The sequence below is a fragment of the Salminus brasiliensis genome, chromosome 6 (assembly GCF_030463535.1).
Source record: "Salminus brasiliensis chromosome 6, fSalBra1.hap2, whole genome shotgun sequence".
Lineage (NCBI taxonomy): Eukaryota > Metazoa > Chordata > Actinopteri > Characiformes > Bryconidae > Salminus > Salminus brasiliensis.
Window position 1 is genome coordinate 40064979 of NC_132883.1, and position 13536 is coordinate 40078514.

Below are 13536 nucleotides of genomic sequence, written 5' to 3' on the forward strand. Positions count from 1 at the left end.
TGGTTGGTAGATGGGTGTTATGATATCCCAGGTGGTTGCTATGGTGTTGCTAAGTAGTTGGTAGATGGATGCTATAGTATCCCAGGTGGTTGCTATGGTGTTGCTAAGTAGTTGCTAAATAGGTGCAATGGTATCCCAGGTGGTTGCTATGGCGTTGCTAAGGTATCCCATGGGGTTGCTGTGGTGATCTCCATATTTCATATCAATGACGCTCTGTCGTTCCCTAGGGGAGTGTGTTTCAGTGTAGGGACCGCGTGTAGCCCGCATGCTGGACTCGGAGCGTGATGCGATTTATCAGCACTCAAGAAACGCTGCTCAGGCCTTCAGAGATGGACTATAAATGGGTTCTAAGTGGGATATAATGAGATATGATAGAATAATAATCATCATTATGTCTCATGTTTTAGAAAGCATTGTTTTCTGGTCCACTCAGACAGACTCACCGCGCTTTTCCGCACCGCCGCCACATTCCACACTGTCCATTAGAAACACACTTCCTCTCACAAACAGCATTTAAAGCCAATTAAACCACATGAGGCTGAGGGGCACAGCAGTTATTAAAGGCTGTCACCTGAGGGACACACACACACACATACACACACACACACACACACACACACACACACACACACACACACATATACACACACACACATACACACGATAGTTCAAGAAAATGATTCAGTAAAGACACAAAGAATCAAATCAACCTAAAATGACTGAATTCTCTTTCTCTCTCTCTCCCTCTCTCTCTCTCTATCTATCTCTGTTTCTCTTTCCCTACCTCTCTCTCTCTCGTCTCTTTCTGTCTTTCGCTCGTCTCTTGCTATATTTCTTCCTTCTCTCTTTCTCTCTCTTTCGCTCGTCTCTTGCTATATTTCTTTCTTCTCTCTCTCTCTCTCTCTCTCTCTCTCTCTCTCTCTGGTGATAAGACTCTTGTCCTGGTCTCAGGGCCATTAGCCACTGGTCAGGGATAATTGTGGTGGCAGAGAGCCGCTGTGTGTTTGATGTGGACGCCGACTTCCTTTTGATGTAAAAATGTATCCACGGTGATTATCAAGATTATGCCTTCCTCCACTCCCTCCCTCCTTCCCTCTCTCCCTCCCTCCCTCCTTCCCTTTCCTTCACCCCTCTTTTTTCTTGCGAGCTGCTGGTTAAGCTGGGGATTAATTGGATGCAGCTTTTTGCTCTGATGACTGAAGTTGATGTGGCTGTCGCCTCCACCGCCACTGCTGCTGACTCGCCCAGCTCTCATTCAGCTACTGTCCCCACCCCTCTCTGTATAGCTGTATCTCTCTGTCTGTGTCTGTCTATCTATCTATCTGTCTATCTGTCTGTCTGTCTATCTATCTATATATCTATCTATCTATCTATCTATCTGTCTATCTGTCTGTCTGTCTATCTATCTATATATCTATATATCTATCTATCTATCTATCTATCTATCTATCTGTATGTCTGTCTATCTATCTATCTATCTATCTATCTATCTATCTATCTATCTATCTATCTATCTGTCTGTCTGTCTCTCTGTCTGTCTATCTGTCTATCTATCAATCTATCTGTCTATCTGTCTATCTGTATTTCTCTCTCTCAGTATGTGCATCTCTCTGTATCTCTCTCACCCTCTTCCACCCATCTTCCTCTCCTACTCTTCTCATTTAGCTTTTGTTTCTCTTGTTCTTTCTTTCTTTGCTATTTTCGCTGTTGTTGCTCTCTCTCTCTCTCTCTCTCTCTCTCTCTCTCTCTCTCCCTGTGTTTAAATATTTGGACAGTGTAGGGCCGTGGCTCTCAGATGGAGTGTAATGTGTGTAATGGGTGTTTATGTACGGCCTGTATTGGTGAGGTAGAAGAGCAGAGCGGATCGTGGATCTTCTAAATGGCTCATAAGACTCTCCCGGTTCTTAAACATCTCTGTTCTTCAAAACCGCTCCACTTAGCCTTAAACTGCTTTATATGCGAGTGGAAACTGATGAGCTGCGTCTAACAGAGCTGGTGGTCTTCCGTCTGCTCTGGTTTGTAGGGTTTTTTTTTCTTTCCTGGCGTTTGGTAGATATACAACAGAGCTTACCCCAATCACGCAATGCTCCGGGCTTACAGTGAGCACATTAAGAGTGCGTGTGAGGGAACCTTGTGTGTGTGTGTGTGTGTGTGTGTGAATGAGAGAGACTAATTTGTATGTAGGAGTGTGTGAGGGTGTTTACTGTACAGTTATGTTTTTATTGGATGCATGAGTGAATGCGTGTTTGTGTGTGTGTGTGTGTTCAGTTTTATGTAAGGGTGCCTTGAAAATGCCTGTTTGCTTCAGGAGCATATTGGTGTTGGATGCAGAGCTGTTCGCACCGTGAACCATGGTTTTAACCCCTGTGTGTGTGTGCGTTTTGTCTGTCTTGCAGGAACCTGAGTAACAACCGCATCCGTGTGCTTAGAAACGGCTCCTTCGCCGGCTTGAACTCGCTGGATAAACTGTAAGTAATTACAGCCATTTTCATCTGTGTGGTCATCCTCATCCTCATCCTCATCCTCATCGCCGTCAGAAGGCTTTACCCGAGCTCTCTGCGGCACTTCTTTGATCTTTCTTTTCCATGAATCTTAGCCATCAGCTCAGGCTGGTAACGCACACGGTCTGGCAGATAGACCTTCAGGTGGACAGATAGCCCTGAGCGCTTCACACTGTGCTGGGAAAATGCTTTAGAAACGCTGCACTGAACTGAGCGTGATGTCAGATCCAGAGAGATGCTTTTCCCTTTTCCAAGAAGTATCCGGATTCTCAGTTGAAGCACTAGGATGTCTGTGCCAGCAGGAGTGTAAAAAGTACAAATTATACATGAGTACCTACTTTTAAACACACTTGAGTAGGCCTATAGGCCGGTACCTGGTTAACTAGGTTACCACGGTAACAACAGTCGGAGACAAACAAAAAAAACAGTTCATGGAAACAACGGCGAAGCTGCACTGGTAGAATGTGGGAGCTGTGGCAGATATCACGGCACGGCATTAACACTCCCATAGGAATGCACTGAAATGTGTCCGGAAACTTTTGACCAAAAATTCAGACTTCCCAAGGGTCACAGTTTTCGAGCTACAAGCACCAACTTGCAACGGTGTGGATTTATGCTGATTTCCCCATAGGAATGACTGGCGTAGTGTTCATAAGTGATGTCACACGCACCAGCTGAGAGAACCCTACATTTTGGCCAAAAGTTTGTGGACGCAGCTCTTATTACTCCAGGCGCATTTGCATTCGCCAAACGTTTTTGGACTCCAACCTCAGCCACCACCGTAACAACAACTTTGTAATGCCATATTAACTAATTCAGGTGCCGTAGCAACACCACAGAAACCACCTGGGATACCATAGCAACCAATTTGAAATACCTAGAAACCACCTAGCAACACGTTGTTGCTTCCTACTGCAACACACTGCAGGAACTATACTCTCTAGTTAGGATTGAGCTTTAACTCACACAGCATCACTGTTTTGGCTCATCTGGCCGCTTTAAAGTTAGGGACCATCTAAAATGTGCTGAGTCCGAATTATTGGCAGTGGTGCTGAATGGAGTGGAAGGAGTTTAACGTGTCGGAAAGCTCCCAAACACAACGTTCTAACATAGAACGGCTTCAAACACGCTGCCTGATGTCTGATTTATGATCGTTGTAAGAAGATTTTGGTCTATGTTTCTTGCATAGCGTTTATGGTGGAAGATTACATGCAGGGTATAGATCTGTGTAGGGTTATGGGTGGTTCTGGAGGGTCAATAAAGAGGGTCAATTTCCCTTTGACTAGATCTCACCAACCAACCACATTCTCTCTTCTTGCTTTTGCCCCATGGCTGCAACGACAATAGTTGAGAGTCTTTCCATATTGGGACACTATCTCTCTCTCTCAGGCCGTGTTCCAGCAGGGAGGATGAGACGGTATGTGTGGCTATCACTGAGTTCTAGTAAAGAGAGCTCTAATTACCCCTACATCTATCACAATCTGAAAAAGCTGCTCCACCCGTAGAGATAAGGAGGGGAGAGGAGAGACGGGCTGCTCAGGGATGCAGCTGTGGGGTCGGAAAGGAGGAGGAGCAGGGCTTTGTCGTAAACTGACGACAGCCTGGTGGACTGATGCTACGGGGTGGGTGTCTTCTAATTAGTGGACTTGACCTGGGGACACATTGGGGTTGGAAGGGCGGGTTGTCTCAGCATTTGAGCTTTGCTTTCCACTTTCCTCCCCTCATACCTCAACTGTAGATGTGGCTCATGTAGATGCAGCATCTAGGTGGGCCAAGTCGGCTACATTCATGTTCCTGGGGGTTGAAGTGGCAGGTAGTCCATTGTAGGCCTGGATTTGGCCTTCGAGACACCCCTAAAGGACGCGCTTTTCACATGCAAAAGTGAGAGAAGCATGTGGACTGAGGCGGTAGAGTAGACTTACGCAGAGTTACACGGTTTTCCCAAGCGTTTTCCTGCTCGCTTCACCAAAGTAGTGAGGCTAGAGTAGCCCGGAGTAGCCAGTCTGACCGGCTACAATCACTTCACATCATGGTTAACAGATAACAACTGATCCTGTCAGCTGCAGTTCATACAGGTTTGGAATAATGCCTCTGATACACTATATGGACAAAAGTATTGGGACACCTTCTCTATCATTGTTTCTACCGAAATCATAGGGCATTTAACACAGGGTTTATCCTGCTTCTGCTGGAGTAACTGTCTAATGCTTTCCACAAGATTTTGAAGGAGCATTGCTATGAGGATTTGATTGCATTTAGTGACAAGAGCATTAGTAAGGGTCAGGATTTTGGATGTTGGACCTCAGCCCTAACTCCCAAACTCCTCCCAAAAGTATTGGATGGAGCTTCAGAACTCACAGAACACGCTTCCACTGCTCCACAGCTCAATGCTGGGGGGCTTTATACCCCCCTAAGTCCATGCCTGCCATTAGGCAGCATTAGGTACATGTTTATCTGCTCCAGAGAGTCCTATTCTAATTGTTATACTTCTCTACAGGGACTAGATGTTTGTTAGAGGGGGTGTCCACAAACATTTGGACATATAGTGTATGAGGCGGTGGGACTCATAATACAAGGAAGCCCTGTCTTCCTGACAAAGATGCTGAAAATGTTGAACATGCTCATGATATCTCTATTATTCTGGAATTTATGGCTTCAGATTTAATGATTCCACGCTCAAGCGACGGATAACTGCTGTGGTTGATGTGATCATGTGATTTTATATGCCATGCTTGGGTTTTCACTGTTTATTGATGAAGTGCTTTTGTCATATAATGAGGTTGAAAAGCTTAGGAAACAGCTCATGGTTGTGGTCAGGGAATTCTGATTGGTCAATGTCACAAATGGAATTCCGAATATGCCACATATTGGGACAGTGCATTTTTATGTCTAGCATATTTATCAATAGTAAAGTGTTCAATAGTATGTAAGTTGATTTGGGAAGTTATTCTTGGTTGGCTGATTAACGAAATTGAGGGGCCCTAGGCCCACTAGGCCCCAACCATACCGCAGCCACTGGCGGCAGGCTGGCTACCACAGATTGAGCATCAGCAGCTGGCCTACGGTCTGTAATTGTACGCCTATATGGGCGATCTGTAAAGTAGGTAGAGCTCAGTAAATGACCAGTGATTGGACGTCCATTGGTCATAGAGATAGCAGCACCATGGCTCTCATCTATGTATTCATATATATTACGGTTCTGCAGGTTCAAGGCTTTGCACCCAGAAGGCTCCGTTTCCAGTCAGAGCAGCAAAGAAAGGAAAGGAAAGCAGTCGTAAAGAGCCGCCTTAATGGTTGGGCAGGGTCGGTAGCAGCCGCTCAGAATGAGAAGCAGATTTTAATTAAGTGCGGCTCCCTCAGTAATGACAACAAGAGAGAGAGAGAGCGAGAGTAAGAGTCAAGCCACAACCTCAGAGTCACCTCCTCCACCCAGACCACCTTATTTATGGCCTTTATAATGCCGTGTGTGTGTGTTCTTTGTTTTTCTGTCGTACTGGGGGCCAAACGTCCTCCAAGTGCTACCAAACGATGACAGTCATGACAGCCCTGACAATTTGGGGACATTTCCAATGCAATAAAGCAGCAGTGGTGCCTGAAGTTAGCTTCTTTAGGGAGCTACAATGCTAACTAATGTAGCTAGCATGTAATGGATGCTGGTACAACAGCAGTCATCACACATCTGAGGTCATCTTATCTCTAAGGGAGCATATTAGCCACAATGGACGTCCACAGAAAAGCCCTCATAGAGATAGTAATACAAGACTGTGTACATATGTGTGTGTGTGTGTGTGTGTGGGAGTATGGCTTGAATGCGTGTGAGCCGTCATTAGCAGCGTGTGTGTAAGACAAGGCAAGGCCAGTCACCAGAGCGTAGGTGTTTGTTTGAGGTAAACGGAGCTGATAGTGCTTGTTTTCGTAAGTGCAGACGAGGACCCCTGGGGAGCTGCAGAGGTTGAAGGGGAGAAACCCGAGCCAAAGCCACAAACACCAGCGGGTACCTGGGACAGCGTGTTAGGGCAGCGGGGGGGAGGAGCCGGGCCGGGGGTGCAGGCAGACTTACAGCGTCTTTAAAAGTCAGTGGGACAACAGCAGTGCATGCCACACGCCGGTACACCAGTTAATCAGACCCAGGCACAAAGCACGAGCCATGCAAGAAGTGCTTCAGCCACAAATCGAGTGTCCTGCTAGGCCTAGGTCCACGTACGGAGAAAATAGAGTTTCTGTTAGTTGATGTCAGTTGTCTGAGACTTTGTTCTCTGCAATTGTGCTTCAGTAACACTGGAGAGCAGCAGCACATCTCCAGTGATCCTGCTTTTCCACTGTCGACGAGCCAGGAACATAAAGCTGGGGAAGGGAGCTATTATCCGTGCTAGGCTGAAAGCTAACCCTAGTTCGGGGAAAGTGCTCCTCTGGTAAGCACTGCTCAGAGATGCACCACTTGGGAAGCGATGCCGGGGAAAGGGCCCCTTGAGTAAGCACTGCTCGAGGACGCATCGGCAGGGAAAGCTCCTCTCAGAAAGCGAGCGTATTTACGCGAAAGGCTAAATGATAAACCTAGTTTAAAAGCATCACTCAAGGAAGAGCTGCTGGGAAAGGTGCCCTTTAGGAAGGCATCATACAGGGCAGTGCCACTTAGGAAAGCTGGATAGCCATGCTAGGCTAAAAGCTAATCCTAATTTGGGAAATTATAACTAGGGAAAGAACCCATTAGGAAAATGCCACTTGGGGAAAGTACCCCTTGGAAAGGCATCACTCAGAGAAGTGCCATTGGGAAAAGTGCCCCTTAGGGAGAGTGTTTCTTAGGGGAGTGCTACTTGGGAAGGCAAGCGGATAGCCATACTAGGCTAAAAGCTAATCCTAGTTTGGGGAATTATAACTAGAGAAAGAACCCATAAGGAAAATGCAACTTGGGGAAAGTACCTCTTGGGAAGGCATCACTCTGAGAATTGCAACTAGGGAAAGTGCCCATTAGGGAAACACCACTTTAGGATAGTGACTCGTAGCATTGCTCAGTGAAGTGTTGCCTGGGAAGGTAAGTGTATAGCAATGCTAGGCTAAAAGCTAACCTTAGGTCAGGGAATCACAGCTATGGAAAGAAACTATTGGGGGGGGGGGGGGGGGGGGGGGCTTGGGGAAAGTACCGCTTAGGAAAGCTGGGGAAAGTGCCCCTTTGGGAGAGCGTTTCTTAGGGAAGGGCTGTCTGGGAAGTAGAGGTAAAATCCTGGGTGAATTTTTGACTTTCTGGACCTGGATTTCCCATCTCTCAACTGGGTTGTGTTTGTGGTGTTTGTTTGATTGTTGCGCTCCGGCCTTCTTAGTGCCGTTCTGAAAGGAATCACTAATGTCCCTAAACAAACCCACCAGCAGAGCCGGGGTCTGACCCCCTGCAGAGAGACCAAAACTCTGTGTGTGTGTGTGTGTGTGTGTGTGTGGATGTGTTCCTCTGCTTTGCTGCTGATCAGTGTGTGTAGTTCCAGCTGGTGTGACTGTGTGGTGGTCCTGTTACTCAGGATGAATGGATCTCCTCCCGGCTCCAGTTCACACTGCTCTTCTTTAATGGTGTGTGTGTGTGTGTGCTGCTTACAGATGGTTTATTTCTGATGTGACTACTGTGTCACCCTCTGAACCACCTCTCACCCGTCCTCCCTCTCTCTCTCTCTCTCTCTCTCTCTCTCGCTCATGCTCTCTCGCGCGCACTCTCTCTCTCTCTCCAGCTGTTGTGTTGTCTTTGTCTTCAATCATCTCCAATTCAAAGGGTGAGTTATTGGCAGGCCTGTTCCATTGATAATGCAGCCAAAGCATTGATCATCATCCCACATGTGTTATTGATCAGAATGAAAGAAAAATTCCTTCGGAATATCTGTCTGTCTGTCTGTCTGTCTGTCTGCCTGTCTCTCTCCAACTCAGCCTCTCTCTCGCGCTCCCTCCCTCCCTCCCTCTCCATGTGTTCTCTGTGTATCCTATTATGGAAATCTCTCTCAAACTCTTTTGGCTGAGCTTCAAGCCTCCAAATACACTCCAAACATCTCTCTCCCTCTCTCGCGCACTCCCCCTGTCATCTCTCTCTCCCTTCTTGCTCACGTCTCTCTCGCTCTCTCTCTCTCTCCTTACTTGCTGGCTCTTTTTCTCACTTCTCCTTTCTCTGTCTGTCTTCTTTCTCGTCTTTATGCAGTCTCCTTTCTCGCAGCCTCTCTCTACTTTCTCGCTGTCTCGCTCTCCTTTCTCTCAGCCTCTCTCTACTTTCTCGCTGTCTCGCTCTCCTTTCTCTCAGCCTCTCTCTTCTTTCTCGCTGTCTCGCTCTCCTTTCTTTCAGCCTCTCTCTATTTTCTCGCTGTCTCGCTCTCCTTTCTCTCAGCCTCTCTCTACTTTCTCGCTGTCTCGCTCTCCTTTCTCGCAGCCTCTCTGTACTTTCTCGCTGTCTCGCTCTCCTTTCTCTCAGTCTCTCTCTACTTTCTCGCTGTCTCGCTCTCCTTTCTCTCAGCCTCTCTCTATTTTCTCGCTGTCTCGCTCTCCTTTCTCGCTGTCTCGCTCTCCTTTCATGCTGTCTCGCTCTCCTTTCTCACAGCCTCTCTTTACTTTCTCACAGCCTCTCTCTACTTTCTCGCTGTCTCGCTCTCCTTTCTCGTTGTCTCGCTCTCCTTTCTCACAGCCTCTCTCTCGTTTCTCGCTGTCTCGCTCTCCTTTCTCACAGCCTCTCTCTACTTTCTCGCTGTCTCGCTATTCTTTCTCGCTGTCTCGCTCTACTTTCTCGCTGTCTCGCTCTCCTTTCTTGCTGTCTCACTCTCCTTTCTCGCTTGCACTCCTCTTTCTCGCTCTCTCCTTTCTTACACCCTCTCTTTGTATTTTTTCCTCGTTGTCTTCATTCAGTCTACTATCCCGCTGTCCCTCTCTCTCTTTTCTTACTCTCTTTCTCTCTCTCTCTCTCTCTCTCTCTCTCTCTCCTTTTTGCTGTCTCTTTCCTTTCCTGCTTTCTCCTCTTTCTCTCTCTACTCTTTCTCAGTTTCTCTCTCACACTCCTCTTTCTTGCTTTCTCTTTGTCAGTCTCTCTCTCTCTCCCTCCCTCCCTCTCTCTCTCTCCTTTCTTATTGGCTAAAGGTGCTGCCGCTTCCAGGCCGGCCAGCGCTGAGGCTGTTTGCGTTCACACCAGAGCGACCCGTCCTGCCTGCCTGCCTGCCTGCCTGTCTGTCTGCCTGTCTGTCTGCCTGTCTGTCTGTCTGTCTGCCTGTCTGTCTGTCTGTCTGTCTTCTGTGTGTTTTGAATGAGTCAGGCAGGAGGATGTTTCTGTTTAACCAGTTTAGTTGAGGTCGACACAAGAAGGCAGCTATTTCTGCTCGTCTCCTTCAGGAATGCGGCTCCTCTGCGCTGCTGTCGCGTTTATTTGATTGGGAGAGAACACAAAATATCTGTGAGATCCTACATGGTCCTGATGAGACCGATCCGTGATCAGCTCTTGGTGATGGGGATGTGAACTGCGTTCTGAACGGTGGCTCACCCCTGCTCAGAAACCAGCACAGCGCCACCAACACCAAGTCAACTTGCCTTACATGACATTGCATGTCTTACGATGTGACTGTTGCACATGCCGCTGTGAGTGCAGGCCTATACACCGCTCTTACCACGCAAGCCACCTCCAGAGTATATCCACCCTCAGCAGCAGCTGGTCTGCCGCCCCATCAGCACATCTGAAACATGCTTCTTAAAGGGTTGATTTCAATGGGTATCGAACCCAAAACCTTGTGATCAATAACCCAACACACAAAATAATGACATTTTCATGAGATTTTGACTTATAATAATTTGACTTATTTTATTGAAATTGAAAGTTGACATTATTGAAAGTTGTTTTTCTTATTTTTTGAAATAATGGCAATTTCTTAGAATTTTTTTATCAATAAATTTTGATTTATTGAAATTTAGACTTGTTTTAGCAAAGATTTTGACTTATTTTATTGAAATTACATTTCACTAAGGAATTGCAATACCAGTAGTCTCTAAAACTACATTTTACTGTGAAATTTTACTTATTTTCTTGCAATACCAATATATTTTCTCTAAGTTGTTTTACTTATTTTGTTGAAATAATGACATATAATAAGAATATTTTTTCAGGGTTTTGACTTATTTTATAAAAATAATTCCATTTGTCTGAGGAATTTCACTTATTTTCTTGCAATACCAATTTATTTTCTCAATTTTGTACTTCTTTTGATGAAATAATGACAATTTCTCAGGGTTTTGACTTATTTTATTTTATTTTTTCTGAGGATTTGTACTTATTTTTTTGTACTTATTTTTTTTCTTCTGAACTTTACTTATTTTGGTAAAATATGGGTCATTTTCATGCTACAAGGCGTACGTAAAATAATAAATGTAGGTATAATAATGTATCATACATCAAGGTAAATGTAGAGTTTAATTGATCTTTAAGGTGCTGCAAACTTACAAATTACTTTTCTTTTAATCAGAGTGACCTACATTTGGATGATGTTTTGTGGATAGGAAAATGTAGTGTTAGGAGTCTTGTAGTGTTAGGTGTGATGGTGTGTTTCCCCAACCTGGGTTTCCCCTAGAAAGTAATCTCTAGTAGACTTGACTCTAGACTCTAGGCTGCATGCCGGCAAGAATCATTTTTTAGGACGGCTGCCTGATTGCTTTGCTAGGCTTTGCTTTATCGTTAACAAAATGAAACCTTATGTATAATCACCAATCAGCGTCCCTACGTTCCTGAAAAGTTCCAAATAGAACCAAAAAGAAGTTTTGAACAATCACTTTTGGTTTTGGTATCTTTGTTTCTTTGATTGGACCATTTATTTGCAAAAGTTTACAAATGTAAACCTTTACATTATATCAAAATTCGAACCCAGTCTGTGGAAGTAGAGTTCTCCCCTGGTTTCTCCAAGCTGCACCACAGAACAGTAGCATTATAAACAGCCATCAGACACACACATGCTCTCTCACACACATGGTGCCTGTCGTAGAGGGTGGAGGAAGAGGATTGGTGGGCCAAACCCGCTGCGTCCCCGCTCACGCTGCAAACAGCCCTCTCTTTCATTAAGGCCAGGCTTGCTGAAAGAAAAGCGCTCCTTCACTGCTCGCCAAACCAACCCAGCAGCCGCTCAGCCGCGCTGGTTTATACCCACACAGGCTGCTGGAGAGGTTTACAAGAGTGCAGCAGCTCCGCTTTCCAACATGTGTGTGTGTGTGTGTGTGTGTGTGTGTGTGTGTGTGTGTGGGAGGGGCAGCATATTGTTTGTGAGATTAACCCATCAGCTAAATGGATGCATGTGAAAGTGGGGTCTGTATGAGTGTTTACACCGACCGTCAAAAGTCTGGAGACATTTAGCTTTCCGAAAAAAATTATTTAATAAAAATTACATTTTCTTTATCACACCTCAAAGCCCTCAAAAGCCCTTTCGTTTTTCTGGTACTGATACCGTCCATCATGCTCAAACACGCCACTACACCATCAGCCCCCCCCCCAGTATGAAACACAGAGTTAGCAACATCACATCATACAGTTTGCCCGCGGATATCGAACCTACAACCTTGTGGTCTATAAGCCAGCACTTTTGGTTCTCTTTCAGTTGTATCTTTGTATATTTGATTGAATGCAACCATTTATTTACAAAAGTTTACAGAACCTTTACATTATGTAAAAAATCTAACTCAGTCAGTGGACGTAGAGTTAATGCTCAAACACGCCACAACACCCCCCCCCAGGATGAAACATATCATACAGTGCAAGTTTGCCTGCGGGTATCGAACCTACAACCTTGCGGTCAGTAAGCCAGCACTCAAAATAATGACAAAAATAATAATTCACAAAAATAATAATTTCCTTAAGATTTCCATTTCAGTTAAAGTGTCTTTCAGCGCCCCTGGAGCAGAGAGGGTAAGGGCCGTGCTCATTAGTGGCCCATTAGTGGTAGCTTAGTGGACCCGGGTATCAAACCCACAACCCTGCGATCAATAACCCAACCTGTCGCCTACATTTTATTTAGTGTTATACTCATTATGTCATTTTGTCAGCGTCCTCGAAAGCCAAATGGTTCTCTCATTCCTACCCATCTAAAAGTGATGCTAACGCCGCGATAGAGGTGATAAGACTGTGGTAGCGTTGCTGGGCAAGACTGACAGCCGGCACGGTAGCGAGGCTACTGCTGCGATTGCGATAACACTGCAATGCTAACTCTGCGATAGCGATGCTGACACTGCAATAACAGTGCTAACGCAGCGTTAGCGATGCTAATGCCATGATAGCGATGCTAACGCCACGGTAATGATGCCTGATGGCTTGTGTAAGCTCGAGATGTATAAAGCTTGCATTCTGGATGAAGATTCCTTCTGGATGAGTTGGAGTGGCATTTGTTATCCAGAACTTATCATCCAGCATCCAGCATTTGGCTGAATACAATCAAATCCTCACTGCAGTGTTACAGTAATTAGTGAAAAAGCCTTCACAGAAGAGTTTAGGCGATTACTGAAGCAAAGGGGGGGGGGGGGTGTTCTATTAATACCCCCAATTTCAGAGGAAACAGTAGATGTGAGCAGATGTCTACAAACTGACGCAGTGTGTGTGTGTGTGCTGTATGTATGAGTGGGCGGAGCAGTCAGGGACTGTTCTCAGGAAACTGGTAAATTGAACCTCATACTTAGTGTGTGTGTGTTAGTGTGTGTGTGTGTGTGTGTGTGTAGATTTGTTATAATAACAATATAAATGGGAAACAGTCGTGTTCCGCTGCGTTCGTGTTACAGTGTGTGCTACTGAGGGCAGGTGTTGAGAGCTCTCGAGAAACACACGACACGCCATGCCTGCATCTGGACAGACGGGACATGGACTGATACACACACCCACACACACACACACACAAACACACACGCACATGTAAAAACACAATGTTATTTTTGCAAAGTAGAGCTTTGGTTAGAACACATGATACCCCAACCCCCCCACCCGCCGCCACCACCACCCTTCCACCCAACACACAAACACCCATGTACACACACATGTTCAGGCACCTTGGAGCATTTTCCC

General features: G+C 45.7%; 1 protein-coding gene across 2 annotated transcripts in view; it reads left to right on the forward strand.

The window, feature by feature from the left end:
- adgra2 (adhesion G protein-coupled receptor A2) overlaps window positions 1-13536 on the forward strand; it is an 88295-nt gene that overhangs the window by 29199 nt on the left and 45560 nt on the right. For both annotated transcript variants that reach the window (XM_072682389.1, XM_072682390.1), the window contains exon 2: window positions 2397-2468. In XM_072682389.1, the coding sequence (XP_072538490.1) occupies window positions 2397-2468 (72 nt within the window). The remainder of the gene's footprint in view (window positions 1-2396; window positions 2469-13536) is intronic.